At 36.7% G+C, this 15,808-nt stretch overlaps 2 protein-coding genes across 2 annotated transcripts in view; both read right to left on the minus strand.

The window, feature by feature from the left end:
* Window positions 1-919: 919 nt before the first annotated feature.
* On the minus strand, window positions 920-4,017 carry LOC110441703 (glutamic acid-rich protein-like). The gene is made up of 2 exons (XM_021484923.1): window positions 2,721-4,017; window positions 920-1,921 (listed from the first exon to the last, which is right to left on the minus strand). Exons 1-2 carry the CDS (start codon window positions 4,015-4,017, stop codon window positions 1,620-1,622), a joined length of 1,599 nt encoding a protein of 532 aa, XP_021340598.1. The 3' UTR covers window positions 920-1,619.
* Window positions 4,018-7,862: 3,845 nt separating this feature from the next.
* LOC110441710 (INO80 complex subunit B-like) overlaps window positions 7,863-15,808 on the minus strand; it is a 9,139-nt gene continuing 1,193 nt past the window's right edge. Inside the window, exons 3-9 of the mRNA XM_021484931.1 lie at window positions 13,315-13,397; window positions 12,467-12,690; window positions 11,750-11,801; window positions 10,714-10,814; window positions 10,148-10,195; window positions 9,582-9,697; window positions 7,863-8,831 (exon numbers count right to left, since the gene is read on the minus strand). Coding sequence (XP_021340606.1) covers window positions 8,678-8,831; window positions 9,582-9,697; window positions 10,148-10,195; window positions 10,714-10,814; window positions 11,750-11,801; window positions 12,467-12,690; window positions 13,315-13,397 — 778 coding nt within the window. The 3' untranslated portion in view covers window positions 7,863-8,677. The remainder of the gene's footprint in view (window positions 8,832-9,581; window positions 9,698-10,147; window positions 10,196-10,713; window positions 10,815-11,749; window positions 11,802-12,466; window positions 12,691-13,314; window positions 13,398-15,808) is intronic.

Below are 15,808 nucleotides of genomic sequence, written 5' to 3' on the forward strand. Positions count from 1 at the left end.
AAATAGTGACTTATCTACTCCCATAACGAGTGACTTATCTTCTCCCAAAACTGATTGTCTAAACTTCTCTCATAACTAGTGTCTTAACTACTCTCATAACTAGTGACCTATCTACTCCCATAATTAATTAGTCTTCACTACTCTAATAACTATTTATTGTCTTAACTACTCTCATAAATAGTGACTTATCTACTCTCATAAATAGTGACTTATCTACTCTCATAAATAGTGACTTATCTACTCCCATTACTAATTATTCTTAACTACTCTCATAACTAATTGTCTTAGCTACTCTCATAACTAGTGACTTATCTACTCCCATAACTAATTAGTCTTAACTCCTCTCATAACTAATTGTCTTAACTACTCTCAGAACTAGTTTATTATCTACTCCCATAATTAATTAGTCTTCACTACTCTAATAACTATTTATTGTCTTAACTACTCTCATAAATAGTGACTTATCTACTCTCATAAATAGTGCTAATTAGTCTTAACTAATCTCATAACTCATTAGTCTTAACTACTCTCATAACTAATGGTCTTAACTTCTCTCATAACTTGGACTTATCTACTCCCATAATTAATTAGTCTTCACTACTCTCATAACTAATTGTCTTAACTTCTCCCATAACTAATTAGTTTGAATTACTCTCATAACTAGTGACTTATCTACTCCCATAATTAATTAGTCTTCACTACTCTCATAACTAGATGTCTTAACTAGTCTCATAACTAGTGACTTATCTACTCCCATAACTAATTAGTCTTAACTTCTCTCATAACTAATTGTCTTAACTACTCTCATAACTAGTGACTTATCTACTCCATTAACTAATTAGTCTTAACTAATCTCATAACTCATTAGTCTTAATTACTCTCATAACTAGTGACAAATAAATGTTTTGACATCTTCAGATCAAGTTTTATTCGAAAGTGTTGCAATTAAATATAACACGTAAGATTTAAATTTTCATTCGGTTATTAAACAAATGACTGACGTGTTTATGTGTTTAAATTGAATGATCCTCATCAGTACTGTAGCTGGGGTTCTAACGTCATTGACTTACAGTCTGTACGATTTCAGTAAGTCCCTGCTATAGAACTACGTTGTCCTCCACAATAACAGCAAATGTCGCCATGATGACCATGACTATGAGTACCTTCATATGTTATTATTTATAAAGGAGTCAACATGAAAAGGTTGCGCACAATGTACCAAATGTTAAAGCTATCATGTCAAAGTTTGTGGTGTCTGTAACCGATTAGCGTTCATACCGGCATGAACATCAAAAAATGCCGTTAAATCCTTGTAATTACATTCTAAACTTTTACTTACTATTGACCTAAATACAGACATTCTCGATATTGATGCGTTTATGTCGTCAGTGCAAACGAGATTCCTGGAGCAGCCTAACGTCATAAAAGAGGAAGTTGCAGTGGAAATGTAAATATATTTATCGTAAATGACGGCACGTTAGAGTCACTGTACATCTCTGCTAGTTGACGTCACATTTGAGTAACCGTATAAATATTACATGATGTCACATTAAATGTCATCTCCAATTTACATGTACAATGAAGACATGTCGATTTGAATTGCCGAAAATCTTCAACACTTAATATTTTTGTTTATAATCGTCCTCATCGTCTTCATCGTCTTCATCGTCCTCATCGTCCTCATCGTCCTCATCCTCGTCATATTCGTCTTCATCCTCGTCGTCTTCCTCCAGGATGTTCGTCTGACGGCTTTCCGCTTTCACACTCCGGCGACTCGGTAGAGTACTTTGACGATTTCCGGACTGGAGCGACAATCGACTTCCGGAAGCTTTGGAGGAGCCACTATCGATGTGAGCATGCCATGAGCCAATGTTGGCTCTGAAGGCTGGCGTGATGTCATAGGAAACGACTTTTTTGGAAGCTACAGAAAAACAAGTCAAGAAAGATAACTCCTGTAATATTACGAAATTAACATTAAGTCTACCAGAGTTCTTTCGCTTGGTATGGGCTTGTTGAGTTTATTGCGTCAGACTCTGGTAAATTCAGAACTCCGATATACTCAATGCATTAATTTCAAATTTAAGCCTCGATTCCTGTGACTTATATAGATTGTTGTGATATACATGTTGTAAATACATCACAGACAAACATCTAGGTGTAGCCAGTGCCGTATGCTAGAGATGGCATGTTAGTATAAGGATCGGATGCCGCTTTAAAGTGCTTACTGAATTACCATGCAAAAGGCATCAAGCACGCATTCACCTCGGTTACATTATCTGAACATCAGGTTTACCATCTGTAACGATTACCTCACTTGAGCGAGCGTTCATAATCAACGCTAAGACAAAAAGCAAGGTAACGCCACGTTAGGACACGAAAAAGGTCTTTAAAAAGAAGAGCAACATAGATTTTACAGATGTTGTAATGGGCAAAGCAGATTTATTTTGGTTGCTTTGTTCCCTAAAGTAAACGACAAAAAAAGACTCAAATTATGCAGGAGTCCATTAGTGGTTGTCTCTTACGAATCGGGCAATGGGTAGCAGCCGGTACATTCTTTCCTATATCTCCGATCTGTAGGGATAATTTACTTTAATGAAGCAATAGTCTTGACCGGTTTTAATTATCAATCACAAAATATATTTTTTCAGTGTACGGCTTCAACGACTTTACCAAAAGCTTTGTCTTTTTACGTGAAAGTTATACTTTACAAACGAACTTACCCGGGTCGTACATCCGGCCCTGGAAACGTCGTACTGTGTCGATCTTTTTCTTTATCCGGAATCTGTCCTTGCGCGAGTTCCTACTATCCAAACGACTTTCGGACCCTGCGTATGACGAGGCGGTCTGGCGACCCTGTGCCGACATGAAGGGGCTCTCAGGCAGAGGGGGCAGGGAATAGGGGACAGAACGTTGGGACATCGGTGTTGATCTTTCCCTTGAAGGGGGCGGGGAGTATCCTATTTGGGGCAATGGTATAATGGCTCTTATACCACTTGGTTTAGCCATAGCTTCCTCCAACGCTCTCTGCCGTTCAAGCTCTTCTTCGTCCTCTTCCTCCTCCTCATCGTCATAATCATCATCTTCATCGGATTCTCTTCCCCATCGTCCATCGAATTGTTCATCACCATGATATGTGTAATCGTCGTCATCCTCGTCCTCTTCTTCTTGTTGAGTGTTATCATCGTCGTCATCGTCGTCGTCATCATCTTCATCTGCCTCTTCCTCTTCTTCTACATACTCACCTCCTAGAAATTCCGGATTTGGATATCCCTTTACAAAGTTAGTTTTAGGAGGAGCTTGGCTCCGTTTTCTGCGTTTAGGTTCCTCCATAAATTCGTTCCAGTTAAAGTCAAATTTGTACACACCGGCATGCGCCTCACCTTGAACTCCGTTATGTTTGCACTCGATTTTTTCATACACCATAGAAGGAATGTTTTTATTGCTTTTCTTTGGAAAACAATGACACGGTTCAGGGCCGTCCATAAGTTCAACCCGAGGGCCGGAAACCTTTTTCGCCCCTGGCCTAGTCGCCGGATCATACTCTGGGTAAAAATCCTCAATATAAGCACTTTTTTCGTCTTCGTCGCTGTCTTCCTTCTCCTCTTCTTCGGTTCCGTATTCCCTTTCGTCGTCTTCCTCTCCTTCCTCGTATTCATCATCATCGTATTGTGACCCATAGCTCTTCGCCTCAGACTCGTCTGCCTGGCTAGGTGTATGACGGAACACAATTTGGTTTGAAAGTCTACTTTGCACAAGGTGGTTAGTCTTCGTTGTTCCCGCAGTTTGTCTACTCGTCTCTCGTCCTGTCCGTCTGCTAGCAGCCTGGGACCCTTTCTTACTCATCCGAGTCTGCTGATATCTTGAGTCCTCACCTGGTTGATATCCACTCGTCATTTGTTGACTCCGAGTCTTCTCTGACCTCTTTGACCCTTGACGCGCCGACAATTTTGTGTCATTTCTCGTTGATCTCGCTGCACCGGTAACACGTGTTGTGGTGCCTTGTTGGCGTGACGTCATATTTCTTTTTTATGTTTATCACGTGTTTTGGCACAATGCTTTTGTTACGTCATTTTTAGTGAAATCAATGACTTTTTTTGTGATAACGCTTACATCTGAGTTAGGACACAGACTCTCGCAGTTCGACCGTTTTTCCTGTACGATATTCGTGAAGGTTCTTACAAATGTATCCATAACGATAATGGTTTACCGTGCTTCTAAATTCAAATCGGTTTAGATAATGAAAAATAAGCATTCCTCTTCTAGAACAGCACATAGCTTTGTAATCCAGAATGAAGTCCACATCGTGTAGCGATATTCCCGATAAACTTCCCTGTTTCAATAACACGCTATGGCGTCAGATCGTGTAGGCTATACCTTCTATATTAATTAAATAGGTTAACAACACTCGCAGCATGTGCGAAAACTTCCTTACACTGGGTTTGGCGATTTCGAATCATCAACTCTTGTTGTGTCGTGTAAAGTCACCTCCAATATCCCGACTCATTCAAAATTATTCACAATCGCTCGTTTCACTTTTAAATAAGAACATGTTTCCAAATGTCTCTGCTGTATACATTTACAATCAACACTGCACACATATACAACAACACAGAGTCAGAGATTAAGCGGATTATCAGTAAATCTCAGCGTCGCAATAAACGTGTATGTGACCGTCGGATTAACTACACAGACTGAGCGAATGGTCGCGTAACCTCACAAGGTCAATACACGGCTAACCCTTTAATATAAAAATACACAATATCAAGAGAATGTTATTGTCTTAATTAGACAACACGGTCCAAAACATGAGTAACCGATATATTTGCTAGATTCAGTGATTAGTAACCGAGTCCCTCATGTGTAAAAACAATGCTAGCCTAGTATACGCAATTACTGATGAAAGAATGCGTCGCCCCTAAATCTGATATTTGCCGAGACCTATAGTCGAGTTGCATATTACGTGAAATAAGAAATGAACGAGATTTATGTTTGAATATAATTATGACAGAACACCAACATCTCAAGGACGTGTTTGGAGTTTCTGGAGTTTGGTGGTCGGTTGGCGCAGGTTAAAGCGCACTTGCCGGTTAGAGTCTAACCGGATATCAGACAATGGATTATAATAAAAGTTTAATCAGAATAGAGTAAGGACAAGAATATCCGGAAGTTTATTTTTTTATATCAAAATGTGAATTTATACTTATTTGTTAATATATATGTAAGACGAATACTGATACTTGATAGAATATTTTGAACAGTATGTACATTATTTAAAGGCGATTATTGACGCCCATGAACATTGTATGTATATTTATATATATGTTTATGTCATACAATTTTGAAAATAAAATAAAAAAAAAACGATAAAAAGCGCACTTCCCTCTCACCATGGCGGCCAGGGTTCGATTTCTGGATCGGACGTGAAAAAGGTATGGGGTCACCTGCCCGGCCACCTGGGTTTTCTCCGGGTAATCCGGTTTCCTCCAACATTAATATCCCCCGCGCGCTATTATTAGTGCCAATAACAGTGATAAATATAATCCTAAATAACTTGTTTCATATATTATATGTATGGAAGTTTCTGTCATTTTTCTAGTATTTCATATCACAATTTAACAAAGAACAGACTGGCTTTGTTTTTAGTTACGAACAAGTTATGTTATAGGTATGTTATATTTATGGGACCATGCTGAAACGCCAACTCAGCCGAGGTATTCTTACACTTAGTTTGATCAAAATCATTTGTACAAAATTTGAACAAACTCTATCAATAAACGACGTCGTTACAGTAGACACTGAGCTAGCAACACCTAAATACGTCACTTAAGAATGAAGTTACTAGTCCAATGACATTAATTCGGGACGCAAAGTGACAACGAAGTAATCGTTTACACTGTATTCTTCGATAAAATTGTTAGGCATAACAACCATACGTGAAGGAACAGAGAAATCAGAACAGAGTGGAAGTGGTCCCGGTGAACGGCAGAGTCAGCAGCGAAATCGGAACCTATATCATAATTAGAGGTGGTGAGCAGCAGACACCTCTGATGGGAGGAGTGATAACACACCTCTGATGGGAGGAGTGATCAGACACCTCTGATGGGAGGAGTGATAACATACCTCTGATGGAAGGAGTGATAAGACACCTCTGATGGGAGGAGTGATAACACACCTCTGATGGGAGAAGTGATAACACACCTCTGATGGGAGGAGCGATAAGACACCTCTAATGGGAGGAGTGATAACACACCTCTGATGGGGGGAGTGATAAGACACCTCTGATGGGGGGAGTGATAACATACCTCTGATGGGAGGAGTGATAAGACACCTCTGATGGGGGGAGTGATAACATACCTCTGATGGGAGGAGTGATAACACACCTCTGATGGGAGGAGTGATAACACACCTCTGATGGGAGGAGTGATAACACACCTCTGATGGGAGGAATAATAACACACCTCTGATGGGAGGAGCGATCAGACACCTCTGATGGGAAGAGTGATAACATACCTCTGATGGAAGGAGTGATAAGACACCTCTGATTGGAGGAGCGATAACACACCTCTGATGGGAAGAGTGATAACACACCTCTGATGGGAGGAGTGATAAGACACCTCTGATGGGAAGAGTGATAACACACCTCTGATGGGAGGAGTGATTACACACCTCTGATGGGAGGAGTGATAACACACCTCTGATGGGAGGAGTGATAACACACCTCTGATGGGAGGAGCGATCAGACACCTCTGATGGGATGAGTGATAAGACACCTCTGATGGGAGGAGCGATCAGACACCTCTAATGGGAGGAGCGATCAGACACCTCTGATAGGAGAAGCGATCAGACACCTCTGATGGGAGGAGTGATCAAGATGATGTTCGGGAGATTAAAAGACATCAAGCAAAAGGTTACTGTAAAATTATAAGTATTTTCTGCGGGGTATATTCATAATGTAAGTATTATACATGTAGTCCCAGTTCTTCCTAAGATTAGAATATTATATGTTAAGATGCCATTAAACCTCGGCAGGTTCCCAGTGTCTGCGCCTCATAAGAACAGTATTAACTGATAAGAGGCTTGGTCGTTATTTCCCCTCTTCGATAATGTTCCTGACGGGCCCTTCTCACCACTTCCTTTATCAACCGTATATGGTTACTTATAGAGTAGATATTTTTAGATATGAGACTATTTTCACTATGTATAAATTGAAAACAAGCTAAATGTACGCATTAATCTTGTTTTTGACACTCAATCCCACACGGTGAGTGCATGGGTAATAGCGTGTTTGGGTCTTAGATATATTCTCGTTTTGAAGATTGTTCTGGGATATTCGAAATGCAGTTGCAGTTTTTGACGGGATGTACTAGAGAAAACATGATATACATATGGTAAACAAGTATTCATTTCTCACCGGCAGAGTTATTGGTAGCAATATGGATATAGTTGTTTTTTCAATTTTAGACCGGACAATGAGAATTTCTTTATTTTAGACCGGACATTGAGAATTTCTTTATTTAAGACCGGACATTAATCATTTATTTTTTACCGGACTTTGAGAAGATCAACTTTTGTTCATATATGTAAAAACAATTATAAAGACTGGTCGCTAGGTTTTCTGCCTCCTTGGGCTGCTATATAGATCTCTGTGGAAGTGATGCATTGTCATGAGCATGACCATGGAAATCATTTCTTAAAACTGACATTTGACTTGTTGTTTGGATATTTATGGTCATTTTTATTTAAGTAAATTTCGAAACCGAACTTGGATATCTCACATGTGGGTAAAACAAACTCATTGCAGGCTTACATGGAAATAAAGTATAATTTAAATGTGTAAGAAATATAACAAACACAACAAATAACTCTACATCTTATAATTTTGCTTTGGTGACCTCATTAAGAAAACATAAACACATTCAGAAAATAACATATTTTTCAATATTGTTCACTCAGCAATTGGAACAACAATAATACTTATTTTAGAAATTCACCAATCATGTTTTGATTTTTGAAAATCCTGATAAGTCGACTTTCAGCTACTCTGCTTGATCAGCCTATTAAGTCTTACCTTGGAGGAGCCAGTATGTTTTACAAACACACCCCATCAACGCTCTCTTACACTGGTTCAACAGCATCATTATCTTTAACACTTTTACACTTCTCACATATACAATATATTAACGAGAATAACAAGCATGAAATGATGTGAAAATTTCTCTTATATAATCTCCCACCTCAACTGGAGGCTCTGATCTTATATAATCCCCCCCTCAGCTGCAGGCTCTGATGTTATATAATCCCCCACCTCAGCTGGAGGCTCTGATGTTATATAATCCCCCACCTCAGCTGGAGGCTCTGATGTTATATAATCCCCCACCTCAGCTGGAGGCTCTGATGTTCAAGTGCTTGTGACTATATATTTTTTTATACTATATCTTCTCCGCTGGCGGCCCTCACACAACCATCACAATCACGAGAATTGGTTCATTCTTTTCATCAGGTAACAGAATTTCCAATTGAGGTCTTGACACTCCGCAGATTTCATTTTTCCATCAAACATGTAATATCCTCTCTGCCAGCAGCCGTCACAAAATAATCTCAGTCAGAGGTTCTAACGCTGCTGTGAGCAGTCTTGGTACTCTGAACAGTATTCACAGTTCTTCAGTGTATCTTCCTTTCAGCTAGCTGCCCGGACACTGGGGAGATTGTGAAGCAGGCTGTTTTTCTTATAACACCCAAGACTACACAGAGGAACACCAGTCCGAGAACAGGCGTACTTCTTTACATTCTTACACCCTGATATACTGCAGTATTCCTTCGCTTTCGGTGGTCTGAAATATTAAAGATTTAATTTTATGAAACAAGATTTCACTTGCTGTCTACTTGTGTCTAAGTGATACCTACAGAAAGCTGATAGTGGCTAGAGTGATTAACTGAATTTTCCTTGTGGATTCACCGTTAGTCATTGGTAGTCAAAAATATTCTAGGTAACATATTACCGTACTAAAATTGCATTAATTGAGTTTGAGGAAGAGCAAGAATGATTGAATTCAGATGCCTTCCTAAGTCAGAAATGAGGGAGTAAAATAGGGTGTCTATCACCAAAATATTTTACCATGTAAAGACTCACTTGATTACAGAAACAATGTCTGGTATTAAATTTGCCACAAGACTGGCAAACAGAATTAAGGCAGGTGATGCAAAGTCAAATCAGAGAAAATGAAAGGGTCAAATTCACTTGCAGCAAGAGAGATCAGTGAGCCATGGTCAGTTATCTCCCCTTGTCAGTTAGACAAATTACCTCCCCTGTCTGTAGGACCTTGTTATACATGGTCAGTTATCTCCCCTTGTCAGTTAGACAAATTACCTCCCCTGTCTGTAGGACCTTGTTAAACATGGTTAGTTATCTCCCCTTGTCAATTAGACAAATTACCTCCCCTGTCTGTAGGACCGTGTTAAACATGGTTAGTTATCTCCCCTTGTCAGTTAGACAAATTACCTCCCCTGTCTGTAGGACCTTGTTAAACATGGTAAGGTACATGTGCATGATGTTAGAATTGATAATCATTTTACTTAAATACCTGGTAGTTTGGGCAGTGAAGGGGAGCTGAAATCCTACTGGCACTGAGATTGTTATCCTGGACTGGTTGTTTGTATACCGGAACCTTGGGATGTTGGCCCTTTTAAATCCTTTCCCCTGTAAACAGGATCAATCACACTGGTGTTTAGTTACAAGGCAGAAAAAAGCGAAAAGAACAGGTTTAAATTGATGCTGTGATCATATATAATGTAGCATCAACACAAAGGCCTCGATATGTTTTACTCGTAAAGACAGATGCCATGATTCGGCATGTGTCTGTATTAACACAAATAATTTTTTAATTGATACATTTAAGAATATAGAAGATATTCAAATATAAAATGTATGTATGCTAACCATATCAAAAGCAGAAATAATTCTTTTGTAGTCAATCATCATCTTCCATATATCATAAACATAAAATAACAAAAAGACATATGGACACGAACACTAATTCCAAACTACAAACTGCAGTGGAACACAACAAAATATACAGGTTCATTTATTTTGTTTATGAAGTTATAACCTACAGCCAAAAATTTAAAATACAATGTTGAAATGTCTTACTTTTTTCTTGGAGTCCTGTTTCTTCAGCAGTCGGTCTAGAGTCAGTTTCTGTAAAAGTACGATCAATGGAAACATTAGAGGTAGACCTGCCAAAGTCATTCATCAAGACCCTGCTGTCAAATTTCACTAACCTTAACATCATATCTATTAAATCAGATATTGAAAATAGCAATTATTATCGAAAGTCTTATGATGCTTTGAAAACAGTTGCAAAGTAATCAGATTTACATTTAGTATTTAAGATACAATTAACATGTTTTATATTACTCCAGATGTTCCTTCTAAGTTAAAAAAAATGGAGGTTCATTCATGTTGTTAGGTTTTTACAATAAAGATAAATTAATCTTTGAAAACCTGAAAAAATCTAAATAACATCCTAAGTGATAAAAGATGATAATTTTAAATTATGAAATTTTAACTCCTCTACTACTGTTGGCATGATTCAATTGTTCAGATGAAATATAACCATTTTTCACATTAAAACATGTCCAGCCTGAGAGAAAAATCCCGACATCCTTTCAGAGATATGGAAATTTAGACAACTTCCCATATTTACTCTGTCGTACCTTGTCCTTCTCCCGTTTTTCGTGAGCCTGTTGACGCCGTTTCTTAGCCCTCTGTACTCGTTTCAGCTGCTGTTCCTCTGTCAGCTCCACCTGTTTGTAGCCTGGAGAACACAAACATTTATACTCAAATTGCACATTATAATGTAGCCCAGAGAACAATACAACCAAGTTGTACTTAAACCATTGAACAAACAGAATCATTGGTGATGTCTTACTTAAAAGTAGGTAAGAGGAGTAACTGTTAATATTTATGTAAGGGAATCCAGAGTAACTGTTAATATTATGTAAGGGGATCCAGAGTAACTGTTAATATTTATGTAAGGGGATCCAGAGTAACTGTTAATATTTATGTAAGGGGATCCGAGTAACTGAGAGATATAAGTAATGGGGTCATTATTGATGTTTTCATTTTGAGAAGCAAGCAAGGGGAATAACTGCTGATGGGTGTTTTTTCTGAGAGAAGTAAAATATTTGAAAGGGAAGCCACTGTTGATGTAATACTAGTGAGAGATACATCGTAACATGTATTTAATGGGAGTTGGTGTTGATGTAATACTAGTGAGATATACCTCGTAACATGTATTTAATGGGATATGGTGTTGATGTAATACTAGTGAGATATACCTCGTAACATGTATTTAATGGGGGATGGTGTTGATGTAATTCTAGTGAGAGATACCTCGTAACATGTATGTAATGGGAGATGGTGTTGATGTAATACTAGTGAGAGATACCTCGTAACATGTATTTAAGGGGAGATGGTGTTAATGTAATACTAGTGAGAGATACCTCATAACATGTATTTAATGGGAGTTGGTGTTGATGTAATACTAGTGAGAGATACATCGTAACATTTATTTAAGGGGAGTTGGTGTTGAAGAGGTATTTCAGAGGAGTCACTTCTGATATTTCGCTAGAGATATAAGTAATTGGGTCATTGTTGATATTTTCTATGAAATTAGTAAGTAAAAAGTATAACTGCTGATGTTTCCCCGAGACAAATAGCATGTAAGGGGAGTTACTGCTCATGTTTTACCTGAGGGAAGTTCCAAAAGAGCCTCTTCTTTGTTGCCATGAATAAGAGCTCTCTGAAAGGTACAACAGACAAACACTACTATAGAAATAAGACATTATTTTTCAATGCAGTTGTTTGCAGGTCCTGATTGCTACAAAGGAATACTTAAAATCACATTTAACTTTTCCAGACCCTTAAAGTGTGTACTTAAAAGTTACTTGATACTGTAGTATTACACATTTAACATGAACATTTTAGTCAATAAATATAATACAATGTACAACTTTGTGACAAAATTAACTTTAAATACATATTTTTCACATTTAAAATGAATTCAAAAGGGAATTATCCTTTTTTATTTATGAAAGTATATCTACATTGAAACTTACTAGCTAGGTAAACTTGTAATTATTTTGTTCTTGCGAATTCAGAGACTGAAATACATTAACCATTCCATAACATATGTTTTGACAAAACATGTCAATTCAAACTTCAGTTTATTAAACATCATTAACTGTTTTGCAGTTCATAATTTCCACAACATTTCACAGTAGATATACACAGCAATAGGAACTAATTCGGAATTGAAAGTTTCATCACATCAAAATCAGATTTTAAAGATGTGATCAAATTAAATGGTGTTAAACATTTTGTGAGGATGCAATTAACTTTACTGAATCTAAAATTGGTACATGTACTATTAATTACAGGAAAACATTTATTGTGAAATGATTGTACCTGTCTAGCAGTTAATAACCTTGGGTCTTTGCTTTTCTTCAGCATTCCCGAGTCGTCTAAGTCACCTTTCTCTAGAGCGTCCAGCCATTCTTTCTCCTCATCGGAGGTATCTTCCTTCTTTTCCCCCAATGCTGGTGATGCTAGTGTTGATGGTTGGGCAGAGGGGATGTCGGAGACGGTGGAGGATGTTATCGTGGCTGTTATTGCAGCTGAGGGAGGGGAGCCTTAAAATGAAATTCATTATCATTACATCAGCATTCTGTCATAGAAATAAAATAATTCAGAGACTATCCAGGTTATTTATTGTACATGTGTGGATGGTACAATAAGATATCCTCGCCCCCGCATGGTTCTGAGTTTCATACCTGAAATCAAGTGTATACCACACAAAAAGATATTTCAGTCTTAATCCTGACTCTTGGGACACAGATAATTGAGCCCTGGACGCATGATTGTCTTGTGAGACTCCCCAGCATTATGAAGACACTTTATATATACTTTTTGGTACATATATGTAATGGGACCTCATCAATGTTTTATGTTCAGGACTTGTCTGAAAAATCCTACAGAAATCACTGCCTGGTAATGGTTAGAGGAATGAAAACTGTGGCAAACTTTATCATTTATAGCAAAACAAATTAATTTTACAAGTAACTATACACTGTGTGAATGTCTGAGTCCTATAATGTAATGGGTTATCCAAGATCTAAATATTCTGCAAAGCTGTATAATCCAGATCAACTTTGATTCAGTATATAATTTATGTTACAGCTGTTTAATTTCTATTCCAAACAGAAATATTTTTGCTAAAGGTGTTAGAATTAGACAGGTTTAACTGCTGTAGTTACCCCAGGTGTCATTGAGGACATCTATGATCTGGTCCTGTGAGTCCTCAGAGCTGTCCTTCTGTTTCTGGTCTACAGGTGTGATACTGAAACACAGCCAAGTAAAGAGAGATTCCCAATGAAGGAATTCTAATCTATTTCAAGTTCTATCATGATAATGTTTGCTCTAGGTCCAATTCTTTTTACCTTTTCTTGTATGTGGTAACTTAATACCGAAAAATAGAGATTGTAAAATTGTTCACACCATACACCTACATGTAAGAAATATCTCTCAGTAACAAAGCAGTACTGACCTTTTGCATCAGTAATACTACGGAACTAGATGTCCGTGGTATTAATATAATGTAGGTGAATTCAAGACTTTTACTTCAAGGAAATAAAACAAAAGCGTCCAACAAGGAAAACAATGGTGTATATATGGGATTCTGCTTAGCCTCGTTTATAATGGCATAATAAATAAGTTATATTAAATGTCATATTTATATCTTGCTGGCATTAACTGAAGCGTTTAACTGATATGCATTGGTATAAATATGCTGTTTATCTATAGCTTATAAAGTTTGCATATTAGTGTGGTGAATGCATAACTAACAATATTCAGAACAAAATATTTTGAAAATTATCAGTACAAAATAAAGATGAATCTGTATATGCTTGTAACAGATATATGTTCTAAAGGGAAATGCCCTCTAGTGCGAAGCTATAAGGAGACCATAATCCTATGTACAATTAAAATCTGCCACATATATATGTGATATAGCACTTTGAACCGGCGCGTCTAATTACCCAATACTACCTAATACTACCCAATACTACCCCATACGACCCAGTTATGAACCAAATACTTCTTTATTACTGTGAAATATCACCTTTGTAGATGTTATTTACTTCCATCTGTCATATTTTATCGGGAAATATGCGATTTGGTGCCGAAAACATCACCGAATTGCCGTGACTATGACCCAATACTACCCCATACCACGGAATTAGATTAGATCTAAGTCCGTGCCCATACCACCCAATACTACCTCATACGACCCAGTTATGAACCGTATACTTCTTTATCACTGTGAAATGTCACAGTTATTTACCTCTATATGTCACATTCTATCTGGAAATATGTGATTTGGTGCAGAAAACATCACCGAAATGCCGTGACTAGGGGTTCGACGATTTACAGGAACGGGCAGAAATCTATTAATTATTATATAGGCCTATACATTAATGAATATATATATTAGATACATTTAAGTATCATTATCGGGTATAAGATATATTTGATAAAAGGATTGCAATTACATGATACTATATTAATTCTATTCATGTCATAAAATGGTGTTATTAAGATCATATATATAAATTTAGCAGGAAATATTTAGAAAATTTGAAATTACTTTTCAAAAATGTTAGTTATTCAATTTTGTTAAACATAACAGTATCAATTATCTATGTAAAAATTAAATAGATTAATAAAAGGAATTACGTCACGCTTCTTATACATCAATCCAGAGACGTATATATTACATTACGTAATATATACGTCTTTGATCATCCGAAAGCAAAATACTAAATGACATGAAAACTTGATTCGACTCCCAGAGATACTGTATCCACATATATTTTATTCAACTCGTTGGCCATCTCAAGTAAATGTGATCTCTATAGGTACATGGTAGATAATAATTTTTTTATGCAATGAACGTTATAAACGTATTGACGTACATGAACATTCTACTTTTTTTTTTATTTATAACAACTATCGATATAATATGTATAAATATAGATTTGTTCCAATATATACTAAAGATACATGGTCGTGAAAAGTAAATCTACTCATACTAAATACTCGTCGAATTTATTTAATCAAATTTAAGTCTTTAAAAACATCAAGTTAGATGAATGCATAACCACAGACTTTATCCAATTCCGTGTACAATATCTAATTTTAAACATAAACTTAGTCCCGTGCAATTGAATAGATTCTTGATATATGAAATCCATTTAAAATCAGCGAAATCATTTTTATGTAAATTCAGCATAAGCTTGTATATTATTCTGAATTTGAAAAAAAATGAAACTTAAAGCGTTTCACCGTGTTTCTTTCTTCTTTGCATATACAATTAATATACAGTATTGTTTTTCTATAACAGATAAGGCCTAACAATCCAACATATGGACTTCAATATTTATTTACGTAAAACATGTATTTCAATTAACTTATATTTACATATAGAATAATATTTAATTTTCAGATTGATGTCCCTTTTTTTGAGTTGGAAAATTGCGTATTTTCTTTTTTTTAAGATCGTAGACGTGATGGGATTGTAATCTACACATTAACACCAATTAATTCACTCAAAATATATTCATGCTATTTATTAAGAGTTGAGTATAAGTTATGAAGTTATTAACATTTAGTTATCATAATTTCATTTCCAATGTTTCAGGTGTTATGACATCGCAATAACAATGTCATATATATAAATGAGAAAATAAC

This window comes from Mizuhopecten yessoensis, unplaced genomic scaffold (assembly GCF_002113885.1).
Source record: "Mizuhopecten yessoensis strain PY_sf001 unplaced genomic scaffold, ASM211388v2 scaffold716101, whole genome shotgun sequence".
Lineage (NCBI taxonomy): Eukaryota > Metazoa > Mollusca > Bivalvia > Pectinida > Pectinidae > Mizuhopecten > Mizuhopecten yessoensis.

Bases quoted from the DNA above. Each gene is read 5' to 3' on its own strand.
- LOC110441703 (XM_021484923.1), bottom strand. From the start codon at position 4,017: ATGACGTCACGCCAACAAGGCACCACAACACGTGTTACCGGTGCAGCG. The intron at 1,922-2,720 runs GTAAGTTCGTTT...GTTTTTCTGTAG, and splicing joins GGGCCGGATGTACGACCCGG to CTTCCAAAAAAGTCGTTTCC.